Raw genomic sequence first — 12,394 nt, forward strand, 5'->3', positions numbered from 1 at the left:
AGAAATTCTTTCAGAGTATCAGAGATTTTGATCTTGTCCCGTGATGACATAATGTATTAAAAGGCTACCTGCCAAGATTTGAGCGTGGTCAATAATTTTTTTTCGTAGAGGTATTTTTTTCGTAAAGGTAGAGGTATCCCCAAGGCTGGCCGTATCCACAAGGAATCTAAGATTCACCAGAATCAGCACGTACATTAAAATTTATTACGGAGGCTGGGGGAGGGGGTAATCGAGTCATGAGACGTCCAAAATTCACCAAAACCACCAGAAACAGGCTAAATAAACGACGGATATAGGAGTCTAAGTTTTAGATTCAATGAAAATGCCAAAAAAAGCTTTTTTTCAATGAAAATGCTCTACATTCAAAGGAATTTCACAAAATCTAGCAGGACAAAAAAAATCTAGGAGGTAATTGCCTCTAATTCACACCAAGGCTAAATAAAAACCTTTAGAACATCTCTTGATTTCTATATATAAGCTCTGCTTATAGAGGTTTAATATTCCATTTGGTAACGACCGTTACAAAAGAGTGAGAGGTAAACCATTTCCACAAATCTTATTGACTAAGTGACAAGTGGCGCTTCGAGATGTTCAGATAGTGGATAGTTGGTGACACCTCGCATAGGAGATACAAAACATTCAAAATAGAAAGAGAAGTCTTTATAATTGTAACAGCCCCTCTCAACCAAAAGCCAACTGTCTAACTTGTTGCTTTAGAATTCCCCGAACCGTGTTTCTGAGCCATCGAAAACTTTTATGATGAACCAAATTGAAGAATATTTGAAATGTTGGTACTTATATGATATTAAATAAAAAAAAACAGGTTTTTTTCAACTGAAAGTAGTCTAAGGAGTGACATTAAAACTTAAAAACAGAAATTATTCCGTATATGAAAGGGAATGTCCCCTCCTCAACACCCCGCTCTTTACGCTAAAGTTTTTTATTCTTTTAAAAAGTAGAGGTGTAAGAAAGAGTCAAACTTTAACGTAAAGAGCGGGGTGTTGAGGAGGGGACAGCCCCTTTCATATATGGAATAATTTCTGTTTGTTTTAAGTTTTAATGTCGCTCCTTATTTTCAGTGAAAAAAAACTATTTTTAAATTTAATTTCTGAAGGTTTTTGAATTAATGCAGATCTTGATTTTGACCTTTCATATATGGAATAATTTCTGTTTGTTTTAAGTTTTAATGTCGCTCCTTATTTTCAGTGAAAAAAAACTATTTTTAAATTTAATTTCTGAAGGTTTTTGAATTAATGCAGATCTTGATTTTGACTCATCGCACATGAATAATTAAAACGAAGTTTGCATATTGATTTTTGTTTTTTTGTTGTTTTTTTTTGGCGAAAAGGCTTTCTCAAAGTTTTGATTGGACGATTTTGAGAAAAAAGGGGCTGGGGATGGGGCCTAGTTGCCCTCAAATTTTTTATAATAATACACTAGAACTTTTAATTTTATTTACGAACGTATTTATTGGTAATAAATATACGTAACTTACGAATTAATTTACGTAATGAACTTCTATATTTGTATATTTTTATTACTTATATGAGGGGGGTTGCCCACTCGTCAATACCTCGCTCTTTACAATAAAGTTCGAATTCTGTTCCAATTTTCTAAGAAGGACCCTTGGATTACAAAGGCCGTTTAATGAGAATAAATAGCTCTTTTGAAATTACTAAAAATACTTTAGCGTAAAGAGCGAGGTATTGAGGAGGGGACGACCCCCCTAACATACATAATAGTTTTCGTTCGTTTTAGGTTTAGTGTTGCTCCTTACTTTCAGTTTAAAAAACTTGTTTTTTAATGTAATTTCTCATTGTTTTTTTTTTTAATAATGCTGGAAAATCCAGAATCCCTTTCATTGAAATTCTTTTACCCCATTTCAAATTCCTCCATGGAAAGATCCTCCCAAGTAACCCCCGAACCCCCATCACCAGAAAAATCCCGTCTGTATGCTTCCCAATAACCAATACTATATGTAAACGATGGGCAAAGTTCATAACTTGCAGCCCTTCCCTCGGGGACTGCGGGGGATTAAATCGTCCTCAAAGAAAAAATTATTAGAATTTTTGACTACGCTGAACAAAATGGATATCTTGAAATTTTGATCCGGCGACTTTTAAATGACACTATAACTTTTAATTTCCGCTTGAAAGAGCTCTCTCGCGAGATTCTAGGACCACTGAGTCAATGCAATCCTGCTGAAAAAAAAAAAAAAAAAAAAAAAAAACGCGAATCCGTGATCTTTCTTCTGGTAAAAAGTACAAAATTTCACATTTTTGCAGATAGGAGCTTGAAACCTCTTCAGTAGGGTTCTCTGAAACGCTCAATCTGATTGGGTTATTTCCATTAAGATTCTACGACTTTTAGAGGATGTTGCTCCTTTTTTCAAAAACGAGGCAAATTTTTTCAGGCTCGTAACTTTTGATTGGTAAAACTAAACTTGAGGAAAGTTATATATTTAAAATCAGCATAAGAATCTGATTCTCTTGATGCTTCTATTGGTATCAAAATTCAGTTTTTTAGAGTTTCGGTTACTATTGAGCTGGGCTGCTCCTTACTTACAGTTCGTTATCACGAATTGTTTGATATACACATTTATTTATGTTATTTCGTAAAATGTCTTATTAACGTTAAAAATATTTAAATATTAAGAAAATTTATTTTAGTACAAATGAATTTTTTCAAATGTACATTTACATTTTTTTATATATATATATATATATATATATATATATATATATATATGCACTCTTCAAACGAGTAATAATTGGGGTTCATTTATAATTTCTTTGCATTTTTTTTTTTTTTGGAAATTGGCACCCCAAGATTTTCTGGCCTGGGAAAACGATCTAGGTAGGTTGCGATTTTGAAAAAAAAATCGGAGCCTTTAATTGCAGAAACACACTTTTCCTTTAAATGACCTCACACTACTCTGAGACTCCTCTTGAAAAGACTCCTCACGTAAGAATTTTTTTTAAGTGAAGACAAAAATAAACTAATACAGGCATTTAAGCCGACAATATGATAATCTCAACACCAAGCTACTAAAGAAAACAAATTAAAACTGTAAAGATTTAACCTTGACTTTCATCGGGTTCGGATTAGATAAGATTTCGACAAATTCTTTTACAATGGTAATTGCTGGGTTGGCTTTATTTCCCTAACATGACTAATTATATGCGACTTCAAAATGCTTTATCCAAATCTCCAGGCCTTAGGATATAGACGCAATTAGTCATAAAAAGCCTTTGAGTTATTTTTGTGCATTAAAAATATTGCGTATAAAATGTCGCTAATGCCTGCAGTAATCCTTGCAGACAATGTTATGAAACCAGAATAAGGCCGAAAAGTAAACTTTGGAACTGAAATTTTACCGAGTTCCTAAGAGTGGGAAAGCTTCCCCAAGAATGCATCCAGGATTTTTGTTTGGTGGGGGGGGGGGTACAAAAAACGCATAAAAAATTTGTTTATATCCATTTTGTTACATTTTTACGAGTCGAACAAAATTAGAGGTGGGGGGCTCAAACCTAGTAATCCCACCCACTGAATATGGCCTTATCTACGGATCTGTTTCCAATTAGTTCTACATTATTTTACAAATGACATTTGTAAGTTTTTTTTTCTTTCTCTTTTCCTTTGTTTGGTGGTAGTTAGTTAGAAAGCCTGCGACCCAGAAAATTGAAACAATGTTGTCAGAAGTTTAATATTGGTCTAGTTTTGCTATCCGGGGCTGCTTTAGCAGGGCTGGTAGTTAGAAAGAATGCAATCCATAAATTTGAAACAATTTTGCCTCGAGCGTAACATCCGAATTTACTATTGGCCTGATTTTGCTAGCCAGGGTTGCTCTAGGAAAGGCTTGAGCTGATTTTATATAATTTTCATTTATTTTTAAAAAAGAATCCACAGTTTTTTTGACATTGTTCTTTTTTGTAGAAGAATTTCGACTTTGACAAATAAAGTGGGCGACCCTGTTAATTTTTTAAAAAAAAGCTACTTTCTTGCAGGCCACATTATGGTAGGAATATTATGTCGAAACTGCGCTTCTCAAAAGAAAAATGTTGACAAAATGGAACTGTTTTTTTTTCGATAAAATAGATAAGTAAAAGGCTATATTGCATTAGCAAACGGAAACCTGCCATTAAAACGAAAGTTCATTGGGTCTTTGAACCTTTTCGTTGGCAATGGTATTATCGAAACATTTCACAATGAAAGTTAGGAAATGTTTAATAATAAGTATGTACTTCTAGCAGAACGAATGTTCTAATACAAATACCAAAAGGATATAATTTTTTATTGTTAAATAATGTATACATGCTTCATAAAAATATCAGGCTGTGATGCAAATTAAAAAAAAAAAATAGGGCATGGGATAATACATGGATTTCTAACGATTTCTTAAAGCTGAAAACACAAAAAAGAATGTGGGGGTAGTTTTTTAGAATGCAGGGGTTATTTTTGGTCTGTTTACCTTTTGTGTAAATGAAAACAAAAAAGTATATTTCAAAATAAAAGGGTGCACAATCACCCCCTCCTCCGATTAGCCCCTCAGGCGTCTGTTGTGGCTATAAATTTGTATATACCTCTGTCCCGGGCAACAATTTGCTGAAACTACTAGAAAGATGGACGATAAAACCATAATGTTTTGTCCGAAAAATAAATGATATAACCTTCAATAGTTGAATGCATGGGCCGCGATCATGTGGCTGTCTTCTGCAACGGTGGACAACTTTACAGAGCACGGAGAACCTTATAAAAAAAACTGGTCCTATTAAAGCCAATTAGATCATTCATTCAACTCAATCCATATTAGACTCGAAACCCATGCCTAATGGGCTAATGGAAAAGGCGTAACGTGATATTTCTTTTAATACGTAGATTCATACTCGTTTCCTTACAATGTGAACCAAGACCATATCTAGGGGGGGGGGGGTACCGTATTTGATCCCCTCCCCGAATTTTTTCCGACTTGTAAAAAAGTAACAAAAATGCGTATAAGTAAATTTTTGAAGCATTTTAAAAAAAATTTCCCCCCCCCCCTGAACAATAATTCTGGATAATCAATCAATCAATCTGTTTATTAAGGGAAAATAAATAAAGAGGGATACGCCCTTCATCTGGACGCTCAACCAATTGGTCTAATCCACCAGTGTTTAATTCCGTCCTCAAAATATTTAGAAGGAACCTCGTTTTTTTTTCAAAATGTGTTACTGTTTTCTTTTCTGATTAGCAGAAATAGTACCAGGGTAAATCTTTTGAGGCCAAATGTTTCTGCTAAGGCAGACACTGTTTAATTATGCTTCAATATTCCGAACGTTCTTGAACAATAATGCCTTATGTTGGCGAAGACTTCCAATTAAATCCTTGCAATGTTCTAAGACATCCATGATAGGGCCTAGAAACTATTGGTATTTTCAAACAGAGTTCTATGAATTAGCACTTTACTGAAAACACAGAGCTAGCTTCAAGGAGAAGAAAATTCAACAGCTAGTCTGCAGAAAATAAACGACTAATTTAAAAGGCTCGACATAGTTTTTTACCATGATATCAATGATTTTACTACACAATTTAAATTCTCGAAACAATCAAGAAGGCTTATTTTTGAGTATATGGCTATTTTTAGAATTCTACAAATATAAAGAACAAACCATGGCCCATAGTAACCGAAAGTTTTAAACCATGCTTCGAAAAAAAACCTGTCTGTTGCGAAAAAAATCCCATTTAGCGCTGATTCAGGAATGGTATGCTAACTACCATTTCAATTAATCTTTATAGTAAAGGCTAATTTATAAGTAGTTTAGATTTCCTTAAGATGGTACCTATTATACCATTCCCCCCTCCCCCGCTCACATCCTTTTTTAAGTATACTTACTGTGACAAATTACGTTCGATGTAAATATATCAAAGCTTGACATGGATTTATTATAAAAGTAGAATTAGGAATAAATACCAATTGTGCTGTTCTTTTAAGTTAAAAAATAATTGAAATCGACATTAAAAAAGCAGGCCATAAAATTAAAAAAGCAGGCCATAAAATTACAAAAGAGAACATAAAACTAAATTTCTTCAGGGAGGTCGAAAATTCTTTCATAACCATATGGGCCTTCTAGGCCCATCTGGTTATCTTACAACGTGCAAATGCCGCATTCTCCAACAAGTCCGTATTCTTACTAAAATGTATGCAGGAGGGCTTTGTTTTTAAACGTTGGTCCTGTAGGATATGTGAATTAAATTAAAAAACAACAACAAGTTTTTCAACTGAAAGTAAGGTGCGGCATTAAAACTTAAAACAAACAGAAATTATTCCATATATGAAAGGGACTGTCCCCTCCTCAACACCCCACTCTTTGCGCTAAAGTTTGTATTGTTTTAAAAAGTAGAATTATGAAAAAAAAATCAAAATTTAGCGTAAAGAGCGGAGCGTTGACGAGGCGGAGCGCTCCCTTTCATATACTGAATAATTTCTGTTCGTTTTAGTTTTAATGTCGCTCCTTATTTTCAGTTAAAAAAACTTGTCTTTTTTATTTAATTTCTGAATATTTTTGAATTAATGCAGGTGTTGATTTTAGATCACTGTACATGAATAATTAAAACGAAATTTACATGTTAACTTACTTTTTCGGCTAAATGGCTTTCTCAAAGTTTTGATCGGACGATTTTGAGGAAAAAGGATTAGGGGAGGGGGCCTAGTTGCCCTCCTTTTTTGGTTACTTAAAAAGACCACTAGAACTTTTAACTTTATTTACGATGGTTTTTATTATTAATAAATATATACGTAACTTACAAATTAACTTACGTAACGAACTTCTATATTCGTATATTTTTATTACATGTATGAGGGGGTTCGTCCCCTCGTCAATACCTCGCACTTTACTTTAAAGTTCGAATTTTGTTCCAATTCTTTAAGAATGACCGCTGAACCACAAAGGTCGTTTAATTAGAATAAATAACTCTTTTATAAAAATACTTTAGCGTAAAGAGCGAGGTATTGAGGAGGAGACGAACCCCCTCATATACTTAATAATTTCTGTTTGTTTTAAGTTCTAATGTTGCTCCTTATTTTCAGTTGAAAAAACTTGTTTTTTTTATTTAATATCTGAACGTTTTTGAATTAATAAAGATTTGATTTTGGCTCACCGTACATGAATAATTAAAACGAAATGTACATATTAATTCTCCTTTTTTTCTAAATGGCTTCCTCTAAGTTTTGATCGGACGATTTTGAGAAAAATAGGCGGGGAGGGGGCCTAGTTGCCCTCCAAGTTTTGGTTTACTTAAAAAGGCCACTAGCTTTTAATTTTATTTACGGACGTTTTCATCAGTAATAAATGTACGTAACTTATAAATTAACTTATATAACGTCAATACCTCAATACCTCGTCAATACCTCGCTCTTTACGCTAAAGTTTAAATTTGGCTCCAATTCTTTAAGAATGACCCCTGAAGCACAAAGGCTGTTTAATTAGAATAAATAGCTCTTTTAAAATTACCAAAAATACTTTAGTGTAAAAAACAAGGTATTAAGGAGGGTGCGAACCCCCTCATATATGTAATAATTTCTGTTCGTCTTAAGTTTTAATGTTGCTCTTTACTTTCAGTTGAAAAAACTTGTTTTTTATTTCGTTTGTCATTGTTATTTTAAATAATGCTGGAAAATCCAGCACCCCCTTCATGAAAATTATCTTTCCCCATAATAAATTCATCCGTGGAAAGATCATCTCACGTAATCCCCCCCACACCAGAAAAAATGCCTCCTTGAAACGTCATTATACTTCCTCAAGAAACAATACTATATGTAAACAACGGGCAAAGTTGATAACTTGTAGCTCTTCCCCCGGAGACTGTGGGGGATTAAGTCGTCCTCAGAGCCATTTATGTGGTTTTGGACTATGCTCGACAAAATGGCTATCTAAAAATTTTGATCCTGTGACTTTGGGAAAAAATGAGTGTGGGAAGGGGCCTAGTTGCCCTCCAATTTTTTGGTCGCTTAAAAAGGGCACTAATTTCAGTTAGAATGAGCCATTTCTTGACATTCTAGGACCAGTGGATCGATACGATCAACCCTGGGGAAAAAAACAAATAAACGCGCATCCCTGATCTGTCTTCTGGCGAAGATTACAAAATTCCACATTTTTCAAGATAGAAGCTTGAGACCTCTACAGTCAGGTTCTCTGATAGGTTGAATGTGATGCTGTAATTTCCACTAAGATTCTACGACTTTTGTGGGGTGTTTCCCCCCTTTTTCGAAAAAGAGGCAAATTTTCTCAGGCTTGTAGCTTTTGATGGGTAAGACTAAAAGTTAACATAAAAATGCGATTCTGTTGATGTATGTATTGATATCAAAATACTGTTTTTTTAGGGTTTCGTTTACTATTGAGCCGGGTAACTCCTTACTGCAGTTCGTTAACAAGAACTGTTTGATTTTGACTTTCTTACCTTTAGGATTAAAATGACCAACTTGAAATTTCATCCTTTGGGCGGTGGGGACACCGAGGGCATGAAGATATATGGGTAGGCTACCTTTCGATTTGTTGTATCTCAAAAATTTCACTAAATTTCAGTATTTTTATCGAAAAAGCCCTCTCATAGTTTAAAGCAAAGTCCCTGTACAATGTACGAATCCTCTACCCATAGGCACGAATGTTTTGCGTACATTTTGAAAAATAAGACCATTTTTGTGTTTTAACTAGAAACAATCGTAAAAGCCAAAATCCAATAAAACTTTATAAAGGGAAATAGTCGAAATTTTTGTTATAGCAGAAATTTTCATAAGCGGTTCAAAAACCCCTTATAAGTCCCTTGCTTTTTATGAAGAGTTCAAAGGTTTTTTGGAAATAATTTCCAGGAATAAATAAATTATTAATTATTTCCAGGAATATACTGAAATAACATATTTGGTCTATTCCTTAAAAACCGTTTCATTTGGGTTGAGAAACAAAATAACAGGGAGCAATAAAGTAAAGAGTCAAATATTTGATACACCAAAACTAAAGAGTTTTTTTCTTCGGTGGATCCAAATGCCCAGTCCTTAACCGTTAACCCAACCCTTAATCCAAACCCAATCCTTAACTACCTCCTTCGATGGGAGTAGCTGGAGTTTTTTTCTTCTGAAGAACGGGCGTAGGCAAAGATCCTAAATTTTCCTTATGGGGAACGGACTACAAATATATTTTTAACTTTAGTTATGCCGAGTGGGCAATAACCCCCTGTCGGGTTTTTTGTCCACGAAAAATTCATCAGGCAGATCCGAGGAAAATTTACGTTAGACCTACGCCACTCCGCCCTGAATTGTGATCAAAAATGTGTATGATAATGCCCATCATCGTTCATAAAATAATGACAAAACCTTACCGTAGGGTTTTATATCCATTAGCAAAAACAATTTCACGTGATTGAGACCCTTCTTTTAGTTCACAAACACTTTGATTCAAACTTTCGTCTTTTCCAAATTCACATAATTCGACTCCGTTCGTTGGCAAAATTCCAAGAACTGATTACTTCTGTCAAGAAAATATGACCAAGAGAATTGAAAGTCCAAATTCCCGTCGGACATAATCCTTCCTTTCCAAGTTTTTTATTGCATTAAATTGACTAATTCTATTTGCATAACTGGGAGAATCTTTTTCACGTTTTATCTTTAAACCGCTAATTGGGCTTTCATATGAATACCTAATTAACGCATGCCATTGGGATTGCTCATTTCCGCCTTGTCTTTAATAAACGATGCTGTAGATTAGTTTTGTAAATGATGTATAACAGGGGAATGTTGGACCTCTGTTTCAGGGACGTACATTGGGGGGAAGCCTCGGAGCTTGTCCCCTCCCCGCAGACCATTTTTTTGAATTGCGAAGCATTTCTTATTCAAGTTATCAAATATAACTGTGTTTATCATTGCCCCATCCTGCAATTAAATCATTGGAAGTTCTTGCTCCAAACTGTGTGGATAATTCGGCTTTGAGAAAGCATTCTTTACATTTTTTTGCCTTGACTATCCTAGAAAACGCTGAACACGTTTTTGTATTATTTTGGTCACACACAGACTTATGGGGTTTGACCTCCCCCCACCCTCTCAAAAAAATCTTTTTTAACTCGTAAAAAAAGGAACAAAATGCACATATACATTTCTGTTATTTTTTTGTGAAATTTATTGCAAACGCCCCCAAAAAATTAACCCCTCCAACCGAAAAAAAAACAGGACATGGCCATGGTTTCAAAATATTTAATTGAAGGTCAAAAAGCTAAAGATAATCTAAATTAGATGTTAATTTATAATTAAGTTTTCTTTGAATATTAATGGCGTAGTTTAATATTAATTAGTAGTTTAAACAGACGAAGTGGTTGTAAATCCCAAGAGGAAGGAAGGAGCCCCATTGTTATGGTTAAAGAATAATTATATATTGAGGAAGTGTGTCGCTGTGTCGCTGTGTCATGTGCTGGAGTGGGAGTCGTACTGAATGTTAGAGAAGAATCTTTGATGTTCTTGAGTCTCAGCGTGTGTTAGTCTTAGATGAAGAATGGTCGGCTCTTAGAAATCATATTTACCAGGTGGCGCGTAATGAGCGTGGCGGAACTCTGCCAAGCATGCCGAAGCTATGCCAAGTGCTGTATTAAGTGTAGCGTAACTATGCGTTAAACATGACGTTCTCAGATTTACATAAGGTTGAGGGAAGTCGGTCACCCCTTGGTCTTGGAGCAACTCCTTTTAAGGTCTATGTATGTCGTGTTTTATTATAAACTCAATTGAACCTTAAACCTTCATAATTGTCGGTTTTTCCAAAATATATAATTTCTTTCTTTTTTACAAAGAAATAATTGTGAATGGTACTTCTGGCATCTATAAGGTAACTTTATCACATCTTAAATGCTTTCCGAGTTGTCCGAAAATTTTTATTTTACCGACCCCTCAGCCTCTATAACAGAAAAAAAATCATTTCCCAGTTTTCGGGTCCTCACCAAAAATTTACTTCTAGTAACCTGACCTATTTCGATGTTACGCAGCGGATCTTCAAACTATGTTCGTGCTCCAGAAATTCATTACAAGACTAAAAGTACAAGGGCCATCAAAACAAAAAATGTCTTCCCCCTTTGGACCTATTTTGGGTCCATTTTGGAAAACCGCTATTTTTTCTTTGGTTATTTCAAAATACTGAAATTTTAGGGCAGTTTTGCATCAGTGTTGTAATATTTAACCTTGAAAATACATACATAATATTAATAAGCTAGACTTGACAACCCTTTTCGTCCGTACAAATTAAAAAATTAACAACCTGTTGGATTTTCGAAGACAACTACACTTTCACAAGCTATTTGGCACCTTTTTTGAATTTATAGGCTTCTTTGAATTTGTGCATAGATTTTCAAGGCGAAAAGAAGAAGGGCAGGTGTCTTTACTAAATTCTGCCGGGGTGTCATTATTGATATTTGAAACTAGCCCATCTGCATTCTTGTTGCTAACCGAACGTTTTATTAGTCTCTCCGGTTTGTTTACCAGTTACCACCCTAAGTAAACTATGATTTGATTGAACAAGACATTCCACATTTCAGAGGGTGGATTCGTGAATTTTATTCTGACTGGCCTATAAGGGTGTTACTGTTAACCCTTCTTGTCTTTGATACACGGGTTTTCTTTGTGTGTGATAAGTGATAAGAGGATTTTTTAAAATGAGAAGGAAAATTTTCGTCAATTTTGCAAAGTTGAACTCCTTTACTTTTTCCATCTGGCTTTTACATTCTTACTCTTTTAGTTTATTACTTTTATATTTCTTACCAATTTACTTTTGTTTATTATTTTTTTTTCTAATAAGAGGGAGGAAAAAAATTGGGTTTGTTGAACTCCTTGATTTTCTTAGCTGAACTCCTTTTACTTTCTTTCCTTCTGTCTTTTACTTTCTTAATCTTTGTATTTTTTACTTTTATATCTCTTATCAATTTACTCATATTTATTATTTTTATGGTACTTGTGTATTATTCAGAACACACTCAATAAGTGAAGTTAGGTTCTTTCGTGAAAAATTAAATAAAAAAAACAAGTTTTTTTAACTGAAAGTAAGGAGCAAAATTAAAACTTAAAACGAACAGAAATTACTTCGTATATGAAAGGGGCTGCTTCCTCACCAACATCCCGCTCTTGACGCTAAAGTTTGACTCTTTCTCTCAACTCTTCTTTTTAAAACAGTAAAAAACTTTAGCGTAAAGAGCGGGATGTTGGTGAGGAAGCAGCCCCTTTCATATACGAAGTAATTTCTGTTCGTTTTAAGTTTTAATTTTGCTCCTTACTTTCAGTTAAAAAAGCTTGTTTTTTTTATTTAATTTCTGAACGTTTTTCAATCAATGCATGTTTTGATTTTGGCTCTCCGCAGAGGAATAATTAAAACGAAATTTGCATATTTATTTT

The 12,394-nt window shown here is 34.2% G+C and overlaps 2 protein-coding genes across 2 annotated transcripts in view; one reads left to right on the forward strand and one right to left on the reverse strand.

The window, feature by feature from the left end:
- Nucleotides 1–9,583, reverse strand: part of LOC136038946 (ankyrin repeat domain-containing protein 12-like) — a gene marked incomplete in the record, with an annotated part of 83,613 nt that extends 74,030 nt beyond the window's left edge. The window contains 1 exon segment of the mRNA XM_065722454.1: nt 9,352–9,583. Coding sequence (XP_065578526.1) covers nt 9,352–9,370 — 19 coding nt within the window.
- The window catches only part of LOC136038948 (uncharacterized), a 470,704-nt gene that overhangs the window by 394,059 nt on the left and 64,251 nt on the right, over nt 1–12,394 (forward strand). The window lies entirely within an intron of this gene.

Source organism: Artemia franciscana, chromosome 18 (genome assembly GCF_032884065.1).
Source record: "Artemia franciscana chromosome 18, ASM3288406v1, whole genome shotgun sequence".
Classification (NCBI taxonomy): domain Eukaryota; kingdom Metazoa; phylum Arthropoda; class Branchiopoda; order Anostraca; family Artemiidae; genus Artemia; species Artemia franciscana.